The sequence below is a fragment of the Epinephelus moara genome, chromosome 23, assembly GCF_006386435.1.
Source record: "Epinephelus moara isolate mb chromosome 23, YSFRI_EMoa_1.0, whole genome shotgun sequence".
Taxonomy (NCBI): domain Eukaryota; kingdom Metazoa; phylum Chordata; class Actinopteri; order Perciformes; family Serranidae; genus Epinephelus; species Epinephelus moara.
In genome coordinates, this window is record NC_065528.1 from 30,988,236 (window position 1) to 31,004,934 (window position 16,699).

Genomic DNA, 16,699 nt, shown 5'->3' on the forward strand with positions numbered 1-16,699 from the left:
CCCGTTCACTTACGTTTTAACAGGTCTGACGCTACTATGCGCCCCGACTGTATCTAGGCTAACGGCTAACATGCTAACTATTATTTTTATGTCACTAGTCACTTGAAACAAATTTAGGACGATAGGAGACAGGTTGAAATAAACCGAAATTTCCCTTTAAGCACTGTTTACTACCACACTGTGCAACACTTATTGGTAGCCAACCATTTTTCCTCCTGAATTTTTTGGATTGTTTTTAGGATTTTGCTCATCATCTACCTCTGAGTGCTTGACAAACAGAGACAGGAGGATGAAATGGATTTAGTAGAGGTAAATGAATTGTCCCTGAATGATGACAAAGCCCATTGCAACCCGTTTGGAGGCAGTCAGGCATGCTTTGACCCGACTCCGGAGATGGTCCGTGTGGTCGCGACTCGGCTCAACTCGTTGCATTTAAACCAGTAAAGGAAAAGCAAATCAATGTGACATGGTTTGAGTTGAAACTCAAAAGTGCCAAGGGAAAAGCCTTAATAGATGTCCAACATTGGGTCCAACACAGAAGGCATGTCTTCTTGATATCACCCAACATTGTAGTTTGACTTTAATTTGCTTCGCTCTACTCTAAAAACCCTGGCAAACATAGCTACACATCAGTGTGGACTTAAAATACAGTTAAATTCAGGCAGATATGTTGGTCTCTAGTGACTGGTGAGGGAAAATTTAATTGAATTGTTTATTTTTTACCTCTGTTTGTTGAATGGGCTGCCAAAGGTGATGTTTTCCTCCACTGTAGCATTGAGCAGCCAGGACTTCTGGGTAGCGTAGGCCACAGAGTATCTGTTCTTGCTGAGTGCATTATGGGAAACAGAGGCAAACAGACAAGTAAGAACCGCAAGTCGTGTATTCATAAAGCTTTGTAGAGCAGGAGTTCTGACTGACATACAGCTGATTTCATCCAGTGACGTTTCTTGACTGAAACAGCATTTATTGTAGATAAAGCGAACTACATGTTTTCACTACTTTAATTTTATCTTTCAACATTTCTACCCATAGATTCCATCCCAAAATATTTCAGGTGTCACACTATAGCTTTTACAAATCCAACTGCAAATTTTTAACTTTATCTCTTATCCTTTATTGTTATTTTTGTATTGTAAATTGTATTTCTATTTCGTTTTCAAATTTTATTTATTTATATATTTTTTTTTATGAACTTTTACTTATGGTTTTGTATCCCTATGACCATTTCTCTATTTTATTTAATTTATCTATTTCTTAATGTCAATAAGTTATATAATTATTACTAATTCATTCTTGATATAATTTCATTATTTATTTTTTTTAATGTATTTTATTGCTTAGTTTTTATTATCAGTATTACTATCTCTGTTTCTCATGTATAGAGATATTAAGCAATGTATATTTACTTACTGGGAATGAGTGTTGAAATTGAGACACTGAACTACTGATTAATGTTTGCCCCAAAAATTTCAACGAACCAAACTGTAAAAAATAAATAAATAAAACCAACTGCCATTTCAGCTCCTGGCTACTACCATCTCCTGCTTGAAAACTGCGTAGGAGGAAATCTGTAATCAGATCAGTACTCCTGTTCTAACCAGCTTCATAAATGTGACACCCACACATAAAAAAAAGAGGACGGGAGGGAGGATTATGTCAAACTCCACCGCAAGGCGAAAAATATTTTGGTCAGAAATGATGAACAAAGATGGATCATGGATTGGGTTAATGATGAGCTGCAAATCACCACCACCAACAAAAACAACCAAATCAACAATAATACCAGCTACAGCAACACAAACATAAATAAAAACATCAACAAGAGCAACAATACGACAACAACTGTAGCACTTTGCTGGGAGTCTGGTCTGTTCAGATTTTTAGCTCTAACACTGAAAAATGAAGAGAGCTTCAAGAGAGCAGGGACAAAACAGATTTTGTCTCTAAAAGAACTCTGATATGTAAAATTTAAACTTCATGCAAACTTTTTTTTACAGTTTGTTTTGTCACTTACATAAGAAACACTTAATACAGCTTGTTGACATTATTATTAAAGGACTGTTGTGCATTTGAGCTCATCATTACAAACATATGGAAATATATAACACAAGTGTGGAGCAGACAATAAAATCTATAAACATTATTTTACAGCTGTACTGTCCCAAATATTGCAGAGTAAAAACAGTAAGGAAAAATTCAGACACTGCTGAAAACATATTCTCCGAGTGTGAAGTGTATTATTATATAAAAATACCTGCTTTCATCATTTATTTATATATCTATAGCCTTATGAAATAACAACACTTATGTGATGGTCATGAATGATTAAGACACACACGTGTGAGTGTGTATGTATCTGTCTAAATGTGTAGAAGAAAACATCTTTTGTATATAAGCAGAGCATGTTTGGGTTAGTGCAGTGACTCCCAGCATTAACGGCACAAACCAATAATAATCATCTCAATGGCAGGAGAGCAACACAATGAGCAGAAGATAATAAACTCTGAAGGCTGATGCAGTTGTTCCTGAACACACACACATATTAACAGGACGCTACTGTGGCAGAACTCTGACTGACTGTTGGAGAACTGTCATATTTGCATGACTGAGGCACTGTTACCATTAACATTTAGGGCTTCCCCCCCAAGAAACTCTGAGCAACAAACACTTAATTTTGTATTTTGTATGGTGAATGTTTCTGCATCAATTCATGGTGGTAATGTTATCGTACTTCCTGCTTCAACTGTGGATAGCTGCTTTATCTTCTTTCCATTTTATGGTTGACGAGTTATGGTTGAAGTTGCATACTGCCAACACTGACTTCACCGGAAGCATTGTTGTGTCAATGAGTCGCCAATCTTGGACTCGACTAACTGTCTGGCAACGATTTATTTCTGAGGGTAACAGCCAATTTTTGGGGGGTTCCGGTGTAGCCAGCTGATAGTCAGGCCAAGACTTCCTGCTTCCATTCCACCAGTCACTGTTTACAATGTGATTAGCAACTTGAGACGCGTAGGGCTGTGCCCGGCTCAGAAGGACATCATGCGAATCAGATTTGGTTGTTCAATACAAATGTTCAACTATTTTGTTCCCTTTTTTTTATTTTTACATCTATAGTTTGAGACTTTAACAGGGGGGGATTTTGTCGGTGAAGATTCTCAATCATAAGTGCTATATCGTAGGCAACTGGACTTGCTTGCGTTTCTTGAAGACGTTTCGCCTCTCATCCAAGAAGCTTTTGAGAGACGAAACGTCTTCAAGAAACGCAAGCAAGTCCAGTTGCCTACGATATAGCACTTATGAACAGGAGGGATGTTCAGAGCGACAGAGGCCTTTACACAAAATAGTGAACAAGCTAAGTTAGCCCTCTGAGCTAATGCCTGCTAACTATGCTAACAAACGATAGAAAAATATGCAACATTTTTTGCCTACCCTAGATATCTTTTCTTTTTGTTTTGTAAATAACTTTGACCTGAGTTTAGTGTATGAAAGGTGAATGATCAGGAAAATGAGGACTAAACTGTGGTATAACAATGAGGTAAATGTATACCAAATTGAGACATTATCTAATATGTCCTTTATGTATGTGTCCATGAACAACACAGCCAACTTTCTTTTGAGAGAGGCAGAGTAAAGATGGGAAATGGGGTTAAATCAGATGACAGCAGAAGGAGGGGTCAAAGGATCACTTCAGATCTGAAACAGGAAGCAGGAGACAGGAAGAAGAACGTCTACCTCCTGATGTCTTCTTCAGACTCCTCTGTCTCTGACCAACTGTCAAAGTCACGTCAGTGTGTTAGAATGAGCCTACTGTCATCAACTGAGCGTATATTTGTGTTTATGAGAGGAAACACGTAAGAAAAATGAGACAGAGACAGGGAGACAGCAACAAACTCATCTTCTGTTGATAGAGGAAACATGTAAAGAGAGAATAGAGGGAGGAAGACAGACAAAAGAAACTGAAGAGATGGACGTGTTTTCATGCCAAAACCAGATAATGAAGACACGATGTTAGCCTGCCAACTGTTAATCGAATTAACCTTCCCACCCAGAGAAGACGAGCCATAGAAGTGATGCTGTCATCGTCTGTCTGTGATAATTAGGTTTTTCTAACTTCTTCGACAATATCTCATATTCTATGAGCATGAGGGTGTGTGTGATAACTGTGTCCTGGGTTAAAAGATTAAGTATATTCAGTAGGCCTTCACAGAATGAGAAACATGTTCTCACTCCCAACTCACCATATACAGACACTTGGTCAGTGAACCTACACGTCAGACTAAACGCTCCAGGTGACCTCCATTGTCAGTTTTGAACTTTCAGAGACCACATGTAAATTTACACTCATTACATGCTCTGTGTCTTTTCTAAAATAGAAACGTACAGTTTCTGCTTGTTAAATGCAAACAGCCTCTTTTCAAAATAAATTTACAACATAGGCAAAAACACCTTGTTTTTAGGTTTACTTAGGTTTAGGCAACCAAAGTACATTGTTAGGTTTAGAAAAACACATCATGGTTTGGCTTAAAATGGGTAATGACTGAAAGAATGAGATCGTGGATACAAGCCACCGAAATTAGTTTCCGCCATGGGGCGTTCGTGGTTTAATCCTTGGAGATTGGGTAAAGAGCTCAGACATTCAGAGGGAGCTCGGAGTAGGGCCGCTGCTCCTTCGCGCAAAAAGGTGTCAGTTGAGGTGGTTCATGTATCTGATCAGGATCCTCCTGGGCGCCTCCTGTTAGAGGTGTTACTAAAATAACTTGATTGACGTAGAGCGAATCGTCCACTGATCAGAGGATTGGCGGTTTGATCACTGGCTCCTCCAGTCTGCATGTCAAATATCCCTCTGCAAGAAACTGAACCTCATATTGCTCTCAATGGCTGTTTCACCGGTGTGTGAGAGCATGTGAATGGTTACCGAGTAGCAGGTGGCACCTTGTACGGTAGTCTTGGCCACCAGTGTGTGAATGTGTCTGTTTGGATGTGTGACTGTGACGTAGTGTAAAAGCACTTTGAGTGGTCAGAAGACTAAAAAGGCGTTTTAGAAGTGCAGTTCATTTTCTTTCGGTTTCACACGGGAAACAAAAAGCGGTCTCCCAGGTTAAAGTTCAGAGTTTACTGCCCCTTCAATCACACCTCTCGCTCGCGCTGTGCTGACATTTTCGCTCTTTATCTCTTCAGCAAAAGGTGCCTCTGTGCGTTGGTATCTGATGCCGAGGGGGCCACAAACCAAGCGAACATATTTGACGAGTTGGGAGTGAGACTAGGTTGGAATGAGGCCCTAAAAATTTTTGAGATATTTATATAAACACCTAACCTGTACATTTTAATTAAAATTATAAGCATATACTGTGTGCAGCTCTGGTGAATTCTGGCAGATAAACATTGTTAGATGAACACTGTGATGGTCCTAGGACCAGTTTTAGAGTTCAGGAGGAACTTACACGCTGCTTCCTTCCAGTCACAGCCAAATATGGCAGCTGTTCTCAGACCCAAACAGGGCTCAACGTGATACTCAACAGCGGGGTTTCTGTATTTCTTGTCACTGTATACTGTACTGCACATCCTAAGGTATCTTCTGTCTTAATTATCTATGTATACTTGCTTGTTAGACAAAAGCGTTGCTATAGATATGTAGCTAGCAAAGTATACACCGATCAGCCATAACATTAAAACCACCAACAGGTGTGTTGAATACCAATGACCATTTCGTTACAATGCAATAATCTTCTGGGAAACCTTGGATCCTGGCATTCAAGTGGATGCCATTTGACACGAAACACCCACCCAAACGTGCTGTTGATGATTCTCAGTCATCCAGGTCATGGTAATCTTTAGTGCTATATCATAGGCAACTGGACTTGCTTGAGTTTCTTGAAGACGATTCACCTCTCATCCAAGAAAATTCTTCAGTTCTGACCTAAATTCACCTCTCATCTTTTGGATAAGACTTTTTAGACTGAGTCTTCAAGAACCTCAAGCAAGTCCAGTTGCCTACAATATAGCACTTAAGACACCGACCCAAACGCCATTGCAGACCAGGTGGTAATGGCACTTCTGGATGGCAGGAATGAAGGTAGCCGAAGGTGTCACTTGGCCTCCAAATTCCCCAGGTCACAATCTGATGGAGCATCTGTCAGACCTTTCAAGGCACAGGGTTTGTGCCACAACAGGTCTTCGACAGGTCAAAGTCAAGTCCAATCCATGACATGGCCTTTGAACTGTCAAGGTTTGGACATAGGACCTCTAAGGATGTCCCATGGTTTCTGGCACAAGGGTGTTGGCAGCGGATTCTTTGAATCCTTTGGGTCGTGTCATCAAAGTGACAAGTCAAAGCCAGGTCCAATCCGCGACGAGGCCTTTGAACTGTCGAGGTATGGACATAGGACCTCTAGCAGTGTCCTTTGGTCTGGCACCAGCTGATTCCTTGAGTCCTTTGGGTTGCGTGGTGAGGTACATCAACATAAATGCCAGGACCAAGGGTTTCCCAGCAGAACATTGTATTGTCAGTGGTTTTAATGTTGTGGCTGATCGGTGTATATGACATACTGTAGCCGTCTAAGTTGTCATCACTTAATGGCTCATAACTTATGTAACCTTCTGGGTGTATTCCTGACTATAAAGATGTGTTTGGGTGACTGTTTATGCCTGAACTAACAGAGGGTGCTGCTACAGCAAGTGGTACAAATGGTACAAATGGCAAATGCTTAATGCTTTTAGTTCAACAGTAGTTGTAAAGAACCACAGGCGAATGTGATGTCAGTGTCTGACCCTTTGCATCTGTAGAATAAATATAGATTACAGGTGGTTTAAGCTGCTTAGACTTGATATAACTCATGGTAAATTAGACAAATGGCTAAAACGTAAATGTGAATGTTTACAGTTGTTGTAAATGATTAATTCAGACAGAAGGGACCAGAGAGAAAGTACCTTATGTTCCCCTCGTGGGCCGTCTCATAATCAGGCAGCCTGATATGGCAAGAAGGCAGGAGGTAAAGAGAAAGAAACCACACACACAGATACACACACACCCATTCACCCAAACATCCATCCATATACATGCAGTCAGAAGTACAAAGGCACAGATGTGAAAACAACACACGGACACACTGCAAAGGTTAGTTTGCAGCCCTGGAGGATACAGATTCTCTTATACAGATGTGTGCCTGTAATTTACAGGTATTATGACCTAAGATTTATAAGCATGGAACAGAGATGTCTGATGTAGAGGTACAAACTTCCTTTAAGTATAGAGAGGCTTCCAGAATTCAAGGAGTAAAACTTCCACTGCCATAATACTATTTGGCTGCATTAGCTAATATTTTCATGAAAATAGGCAAATACTTACCATTTCATTGCTCTAACCTCTAAAACACACAGCAAGACTGTAATACCAGGACCGCTGACATTTTCTGACACAGCAGTAATCTTAAAGCTCGGGGAGGCAGATTTATTTCAGCATCACTGGGCAAAAATCACATTTGTAATTCAAGCAGACTGAGAAAAAAACTAGAATCCTGCTCCTCCTCTTGGCTCTGTTTGGAGGCTTTAGAAAATCTAGCCATGACGGGAGACTTTCGCCAATCACAGGTCATTTCAGAGATGTTCGTGCTTGTCCCTTCAGATGGTGAAAGCCTGATTCAATGGCGGAGAATACTGCAGATAAAGTTGCTATTCCAGCATTGCCAACAACTGCCTACACTGAAAAGCAACCCAAAAAAAGAGATAGGCTCTACTTTATTGTCAGACTCTATCCAAAAGAGAGTCTGACAATGAACAAAATTAGAATTACCACTTGCAGTTGTATGCCTCTGCAAACCCATCAAATTGCAGTTTATATCCATGTCGTAAAAACATGGATGCTTTACACGCATCCTCTCCTTGGCACCACAGAAGATCTGATTCATTAGCGCAGTTTCGAGGTGGGCACCCAAGATTCAGTTGATCCTGAGCTGTGATGTTGAATAACGGACAGGAAAGGGTTTTATACGAAACATGATGTCACAGTGAACCTGACCTTTTGGATATGAAATGTCATCACGTCATCGTTTTATCCTGTTGGACATTTCTGTGCAATTTTGTAGTCTCGCAGTTTTGCCCAAAATATGTTTTGTGAGGTCACAGTGAACTTGACCTTTGATTACCAAATTAATGATGGTATAATGGTAGTGAATACCAATTCAGTTGAGTCCAAGTGGATGTTTGTGCCAAATTTGTGGAAATTCCCTCAAGACCTTGAGACGAATTGAGACGGACACAACGTCACACTGACCTTGACGTTTGACTGCCAAATTCTAATCAGTTCATCGTTGAGCAAAAGTGGAAGTTTGTGCTGAATTTGAAGACATTTTCTCAAGGTGTTATTGAGATATTGCGTTCAAAAGAATGCGACTGATGGACAGTCAGAAAGCATAATGCCTCCAGTCATGACTATCGCCGGCACAGGGGCATAAAAAACATAGATCACATCATTTATTTACGTTTAATGAAAATTTATAATTAAAAATGAATTCTTTGCTTTGAGTGATGTCCTTGAAAATAAAAAAGTACAATGATTGAAAATGCAATTGAAAGTCCTTGACAAGAATAGGACGGTTGGACAACCCAAAAACATAGTGCCTCCAACAGACGTTGCGCTAGACTTTTTCATCGCCGGTCATTTTGACCGACAGGGTCATAAAAATCCGGTCATAATCTATTTTTACCGGTCATTTTAATTTTCGTTTTTAAATGATAATAAAGATATTCAAAGACATTTAGCTTTCATTCGTTCGTTTTTAATAAATCCAACAAGCAAGTTATAAAGTGTGCATTAATAAGGACATGAACGAAAAGATGAACAGACATCCACACACCCGTGCCATTAGGCTTCGCCCTGGACACACCGGACGGCACTAACGCGTCACTAACGCGTCCGGTGTGTCCAGGGCGTTATGTGGTTATGCCTGTAGGCTCGGTGACACAAAATTAAAATTGTAATGAAGTGATTATGGTATTGAAAAATGTGTTCGGTTATGCACTGTTGTGTTATTTTAAATTATAAACACGGTATTTTCTCCTCACGTTCCACAGTGTGTGCTGTTATTTTATTTTGAAAATTGACCGGATTCTCTTGTCTTTTCTGTGTCCGACTTCCTGTTTGGTACGATCCGCTCTATCCAGCTTGACAGAAGCGCTCAGGGCTCCCGTGAAAAATAGACCAGACGCCGAACTTAAGTGCTGCCTCCATGGGCGCTCCGCTCTGCTCAGCGGCCTGTGTGGACAGTCAGATAGGTTAACATGGGCGCTGACTGAAAACTGCCTCCGCTGCTGGGCGCTGCGCTTCGGTTCCACGTCCGGTGTGTCCAGGGTGTTATGTCAACAACGCTACATGAAGCAGATGAATGACTTTTTCTCTGCAGTGTTACAACGGCAGCCGCTTAAACCACTGACTGTGCACTCCGCCACCAAGTGGGCAGGGGTGGTAATTGCAACCGGTCAAAATGACAGACGGCCTTCAGATTTTCCGGTCATTGTTGTAAAAATACGGTCAATGACCGAGAATATCTGGTTAACGCGACCCTTGGCCTCCAGCTACAGCTATTGTCAGCATGTAGGCAGAATAAAACACGTCAGTATCGACTAAGTGTTTCAGAGATCTAGAGAAAATGTTGCTAATAGTTAACCTTTCTGCTAACCATAGCCAAAGGCTCACAGCTGTGGCTGAGGCCCACATAATTCTCATAGAATTGCAGCAATATATCAGCATCAGGATCAAAATCACAATTGAGATAACTGAAATGAATGACTAGCACTTGCGCAGGTCACTGTATGAACGGTGTGCATTTGCCTGTGCTCGCCTGGTGGGAGGGGCTTAGGACAAAGGAGGGGGAGCTGGAGGAGGGTGTATTTTCAAATTCTGGCATTTCTTTTCTTTATCTGTCTTTATCCAGGAAACTGCCTCCCCCAGTTTTAACGGACTACTTGTGTCTTGCTTTTGCTGACTTATGGTACTCACTGAATCAGGGAACCTACAATTTTTTTTATTCATCAAAACTGGCAGCAGAAGTTATCTTAGAAGCTTATTTTTTTATCGCAAGAGGTCTGATGTTTTATTAGCATCAAAAGTCCTTCCAATATGCATTCACCAAATAACCTGACTCAAAAAACAGGGTAAAAAGGTACTGAAGAGGAAGATCTATGATGGGAAAGAGGGCTGTTGGCTTGTTATAGTCCAGCTCAGTAATATAGATATTTACTGTATAACAAAGTGATGGCGGCATTCATGTTAGACTGCTCACTGCTGTGCATCTGACCTGCACTGTGAGAATAATGTCATCTCTTCTCACTATCACTGAGTCAACATTGATTTAATGGCTCTTACAATCTGTCGTGGTGTGCCGTTGTGTGACACTGCAGCTAATCTGACTGTTGCCATGGAAACAGACAAAAAAATAATAATTCTGATAACGACACTGACGTGATAATTTCATAATAAACGGCTCATCTACTGAACAGCAGTTACATTCAGCTGAGAACATATTCCTTTAAAATGTGGTGAAATGTGACGATAACTGAGTTTCATATTATATGCAAGAAAAGTGAATAGATTCAATAGTCCAAACAGTCTCTTAATCTTATTATTACCATCAGAGCGGTAAATCAAATCATACTGAAAACTGTTCTCAGACACTCGATGCTAATGGACAGAGTCTTTCCCTCTGTCAACAAACAACATGGTAATATAAGTAATATCACAGCAAATTATCCACGCAATAACATTGAAATATAAAACAAGAATTGTGTGTAATCAGATGTGTGATGAGTGTAACAAAGTGTAACTTGCAAACACCAAAACAATACATTAAATAAATATAAAATAAATAGTCTCTGTATGTTGTTATGCTGTAAAAGTCACTGTGGTCTATAGACAATGACCTGTAGACACTGTGGTAGTAACATTGGAAAGAAAAACAAAGTACAGAATTGATGATGTGGCACAAAATGTAGAAAGTTCTAAACATATCCTTCCAAAGACAAACAGCTAATGACTTACAGGATCTTCTTTTTTCCATCACACTGTCGGAAACGGGCTACCACAGAACTTTAAACATACACTTTAAGTATCTGCACCATTTTCCATCCCCTAATCTTGAGTGGAAACTATCTCAGCTGAAAGTAAAGATATAACTTCTGGTTTGGGTCCTAAATAACACCAGAGAAAACTCTTTGCACATGACATGAGATACTGTGCTCCACAAAGTGGTGTCGTGTTGTCTTACTTGCTCCAGTAGACTCTTCCATCGATGGTCTGCATCTCGCCCAGCATGGCCAGCAGCAGGGAGGATTTCCCACAACCCACCTGGCCTACAATCATCGTCAGCTGACCTGAACAGATCGAAGAGGTTTAGAATGTTATTGTGGATGTTGTCCTGCTATAATATAACAAACAACTATGTGGATATTATACAATTTATGACTTTTGGCTTGGGATCCCATGTGAGGTCACGTAATGACCTATTAATATACATCTTAATTTATTTAAAATCTAACTGTAATATGTCAACACTGTGTGCATGCTTGAAAAAGCAGAATGCACGACATCACACACACACTGGGGCCATGAGAATTTTGTGACCTAAAAGTGGAGTCAAAGGTCAGAAAAGGTCGAGGAACCCTACAACAGACTGATACTCTACAACAACACAACACTTACTGATCTCTCTGTTAAAGATTAAAGTTTAAGAGTTAGGGAAAGTCTTTAACTTCACACACACACACACACACACACACACACACACACGAGAAGCTCAAACAGAGTCCTGATGTTGGTTCTTAAAAACCAAACACACACATACAAATCCTTGCAATTCAATCTCTTCAGTGACCTCATTCATTCCTTGTCCCCTAAATTTAACCCCCAGCACTGCATGCTTAGAGTGATAGATCAGATTATTTGAAGTAGGGTTGTATGACATATTTATCCACAGTTAGTGTATCAGAGTATATTTCAGTACCTTTTTAAGACTTTTTTAAGACCTTCCAAAAAACCTTAAGACCTCATCGCCACTTCAAGCTGTCGTTAGCAGCAACACATCTTTAACTTACTAAACAGTTGTAGCTTGCAATTAAATCTATGGAGCACAAACATACAACAGAACTCAGATAAGATGAGAAGGGATAAAGCTTGAAAGAATAAATTAAACCAAAGACAGGTTTATTAAAATACACCTTAGGTCATAACAAGTAACACAGCTCTACAGCTCAACACCAACTATTCAAGGCCAACTTGCTGAAAACAACAACCTTATGGCTAGCCCCTTGCATGTGGGATTTAGGGCTGACCCAAAAAATTCGAAGCTTTGTTCGATGGCACGGGATTCGATTGTGAAAAATTTTCTTTTTTTGAATATTCGGCCTTTTTTTCTCCCATTTTTTGGGGGGACCCTGAACGCAACACTAATCATGCCGTTCGTTGATGGTTGTTTTTTTCCCCCTTTAGCCATATGTAAACTAGACTCACAAGTCAGTCTTTAGACGCTTTGCTTAACTAAAGACTGATGTCTTTCTCCCTGATTTTGTGTTTAGATGGGCGGATACAATTTCAGAGTTTGAAAAACTCCCTACGTTGCAGAACCAATAGTAAATCCACAGGGCGGTCCTTCGGTGGCTCGCTGAACTCTTGTGCTCCTAAACATAGTCCGACTGCGTTAAAAGTTTTAAACAAAGTCGCTGTAAGTCCTTCATTTCCACAATCTTGTGTACTGAGCACACGTTTGATAAAACGGAGTTAAATCTCTCTGCATTAATTTTCAAGCTCTCTGTGTGTTTGTTTCCTTATGGACGAGAAAAGGGGGAGCGCACATTTCCAGGAGGGCATGTCCTTTTAAAAAATGCAGGAGGCGTTGCTTTGTTGCCGGCCATTTTCTCCGGTGTGTTAAACACACTTTAGAAAGGAGTGTCCCCAGACTATCAGAAGGCGGAGATCTCTGATTGTCTGGTGGCGAGACTAATGTAAACTCAAAGAACGAGAAGCAATGTCTGTTAGGCATGTAAGATTTCATGTTCCAGTTCCAGTTTGTGTTTTTAATTGATTGATTGTTTTTGGTTGGTTGACAAATAAAGGCCGGCCCCATTAGGCCGAGTAAAAAAGTAATCTGTTCTGATTGTTGCATGAATTGCCTAAAAAAGTTTCACAGTACATCAGAGAACAGGGATATTATTATTGCCACAGGTTATTTGAAATGGACAAAGGTATTCTTTACTGGTGAGTTAAGGGAGAACAGCTATCATGTAATTAAAAAAGAAAACATCTCTGACAAGGAAATAGAAAGCCCAACGTGCAGTGAATGGAGACCTATTATCCTGCTTGAACACAGACGACTAAATTCTTTCAACAATGTGACTCAAAATAATGATAAAATAGATTTTATTGATGTAAAATAATATGCTGATGGTGACATTTTCCACTGGTCCACTGAGCTCTGAGTCTGGTGTCAGTGACACATGCTGCTCTGAGTAGCGCATCTGTCTGCTTACGCTGCAGTGTGCGCCGAGGGTTTTAATTTTTAGTGTTAAAAATCAAAAGTTAAACACTACTTATCAGCAACCAGAAGTGTTTTTTCGTTTGTGAATATTTTTATCTTAATTCTAGGGTTGCAAGAAACTACCTTTTCGCCATAACTTGTAAGTTATTAATTTTTTTGGACTTTTTTTTTTTCGCTCAGGAAAATAAACTTTTCTTTGGCTAAAGTAGTCCTAACTGAATTAATGTTTTAGTCAGTGGAGTCTGGTGGCTTTAAACAGAGCGATATGTCTGATGGCGAAGTAAAGCAGTACAAATATTCTTAGTATAGCGTAAACTTAAACTGATACTGATTTTTTTACGTGGCTAAAATATGTTTTGCTGCTGCCCACGTCCACAGTGGCGCCATCTACTGTCAGTAATACACTGACTGTGTACAAGTACCTCATACAACCACAAAAAATCCAAGCTATCCCTTTACCGTCAACTCTAAACGTAACTCTACTCCAAGTCTAACTTAAGTTCTGAGACTAAAATAGTTCCTTGAAGACATGAGGAACAGCCAATACGTCCTCACTCTGAAAAGTCCTCGTTATCAAAGACTCGACTTGATTTACACAGAGATACAGGAACAGGAACACGCTACAGGTTCTCTGAATAACACCACACCAGAACTTGGCAGGAAAACAAATCCTGTTTGTCGTAGTAGTAGAGTGACTGGGATCGCAAACGGGTCACTTCCCAGGAGAAGATGCAAGTGTGTGTGTGTGAGCGAGTGTGTGATACACTACACGTCCATCTGTTGGCAGCGTCCTCAGTGTGACCTGACCTCCTGAGACCTGGTATTTCAGTGACATCGCTGCAGCGTTACAGTAACACTCAGGTCTGTGTGTTTCATTCACATTTTAACAGAGTTCCTGCAGCATCAATTTCACCACTTAATCCATTGAGTAGAAACTAAATTAAGAAACTCTAAAGTGATTTATAACCTATAAAACTAGTTGACAACACGGCCACTCTTAACAAATTCATAGGCAGCTGGTGTCGTCATACTGGCGGTCTTTTTGGGCAACCCCAGAAGAGAACAGCTGTTGGAGCTTCTTAAATTACAACACCTGGTCGTGATTATGTTTACTGCATTAATCAAGCTATTGACATCAGGGTTTCCCACACATTCATTTAAGTGTGGTGGCTCTCCACAACATCTACCACTGTGCACTGATTTTTTATTTTAGGAGATGCAGAAATCATGCCCTTTGAACTTGGACCACCAAATTCTAAATAATTCATCGTTGAGTCCATGTGGATGCTTGAGAAGAAACTCCCTCAAGGTGTTCTTGAGATATCATGTTCACAAGAACAGAATAGATGGACAACCTGAAGTAATAATGCCTCCAGCCACGACTATCAACGTCGTGGAGGCATAAGAAACATAAATCACATTTTCATATTTAATTTACGTTAAATGAAATTCATAATTGAAAATGAATCATTCACTTTGAGTGAAGTCCTTAACAAAAAGAAAAAATTCAAAGCTTAAAAATTCAATTGAAATTTTATGTTGTAATGTCAGTATGAACCCTGTAGTAAGACTTTGTTGGAACTAACTTGATTTAGAAAAATGAAATATAAAGATGTTTATTACAATAAAATGCCTTCGTGCTTTTTTTTTTTTTTAATACAATTTTATTATGATCAATTATTTCCATTTTCAAACGCTTATTGTTCATTTTTTCTAGACATAAGGACCTTACTTGCATTTATTTTTATCAAATTCACTGAATCTGTTGGCAACTTTATTGGACTATGTGATACTACTAAATCTTTAAAATATATATAATCAATTCCTGATGAATCAGTGAATCTAAGCTTGGCTGTATGCAACTTATTGTGTGGTGAAATGATCGGTCCTACCTGTGGGGATGCGGATGTTGATGTCTGACAGCGTGGACAGGTTGCTTCCCCACGTGAAGAATCCATTGCTCACCTGAACAAAAACAAAGAGAGAGATGAAGAGAGATTCAATGCAAAAAAAAAAAAAAGATACATTAAAAATGTATCATAAGTAATGTCATGGGTTATTTTATTCTCTGCAGTGAATGTCTCACTCGCTGTGAAACACATGACTACGTGCTGTTTTCCTGTTATGTGTGGACCCCCCACAGTAAAACTCATGACCCATTTTATGTCCTGATTTTGAGTTCACTAGTATGAACGCTGCTGTGATAACTGTATTACACAACGGGGAACACATACTGTGCTCATGGTATGTGGGACTGATGACAGACGTCATCCTGTGACCCATTTTTCAGGTTCTGGAGAGTTCATCTGAATGTTGGCTGAGAAATAAAAACACAATTACACAAGACGGACAGGTGCTGCAGTCGGTCTGAGGACTCCCACCAAAGCCCTGATCCATGCTCACTGCTGTATTCATAACAGGGCAAATAGTATAATTATACCAGAATAAAATATCCTAAAGCCAAATAAAGTCAAGTCAGTTTTATTTATAAAAGTCCAAAGGCCTCACAAACTTTACAGGATACAACAACCTTTAGCTTTAGACCTGCGATTCAGATGTAAGGAACCTCATCAGATCTGCAATAACCAGTCAGGTTTAATTTCACTAAACCACAAATCCCTTTCCAGCTCATTGATGTTGTTTTTAAGCCAACTGTATTAAACTTAAACTTTATAAAGGTTCTGCAAAAATTAGATTTTTTTTGAGGTTCAGAGGCTCATTGGCAGTAAGTGTCCATTTTTACGCTGACGACACTGAGATTTATATTTCCAGTCAATGTGTCGAGACACTGTGATGAACTCCAATGGTGGCTGCTAGGGTTGGGAACGATTAACCGATACAACTGGATATCCGGTTTGACAAGCGAGAGATACGGCTGCGTCGGTAGCAGCCTCCTCAATTGATACGAATCAGCCATGAATCCTTAGATGAATCAATTGTACAGTCACGGATTTGGGTATCGCAAGACTAGCAATTGGTTGACTGACTTTAACAGTTTGCATCTGGAAAACAACGCAAGAGCCGGCGGCATGCTCCATAGCAGGCGTTACTGACAACAATAATGGATGTAAACATCAGCGCCAGCTTGACCGGTGGAGCTGAGGAACAGAAGCTAATGCTGGTTGGATAAACCAGGGAGCAGCCAAGCCGCAGCAGAAACTAAAGGCGAATCC

At 40.0% G+C, this 16,699-nt stretch overlaps 2 protein-coding genes across 5 annotated transcripts in view; one reads left to right on the plus strand and one right to left on the minus strand.

Moving 5' to 3' along the window:
* abcc9 (ATP-binding cassette, sub-family C (CFTR/MRP), member 9) overlaps window positions 1–16,699 on the minus strand; it is a 555,625-nt gene that overhangs the window by 495,093 nt on the left and 43,833 nt on the right. For all 4 annotated transcript variants that reach the window (XR_007569361.1, XR_007569360.1, XM_050036263.1 and 1 more), the window contains 3 exons: window positions 15,419–15,491; window positions 11,262–11,367; window positions 724–825 (listed from right to left, as the gene is read on the minus strand). Coding sequence is in view for 2 of the 4 variants with exons in the window: in XM_050036263.1 (XP_049892220.1) it covers window positions 724–825; window positions 11,262–11,367; window positions 15,419–15,491 (281 nt within the window). In the remaining 2 variants the exon portion in view is untranslated. The remainder of the gene's footprint in view (window positions 1–723; window positions 826–11,261; window positions 11,368–15,418; window positions 15,492–16,699) is intronic.
* The window catches only part of ptpro (protein tyrosine phosphatase receptor type O), a 201,047-nt gene that overhangs the window by 7,247 nt on the left and 177,101 nt on the right, over window positions 1–16,699 (plus strand). The gene's annotated exons all lie outside the window — the stretch shown is intronic.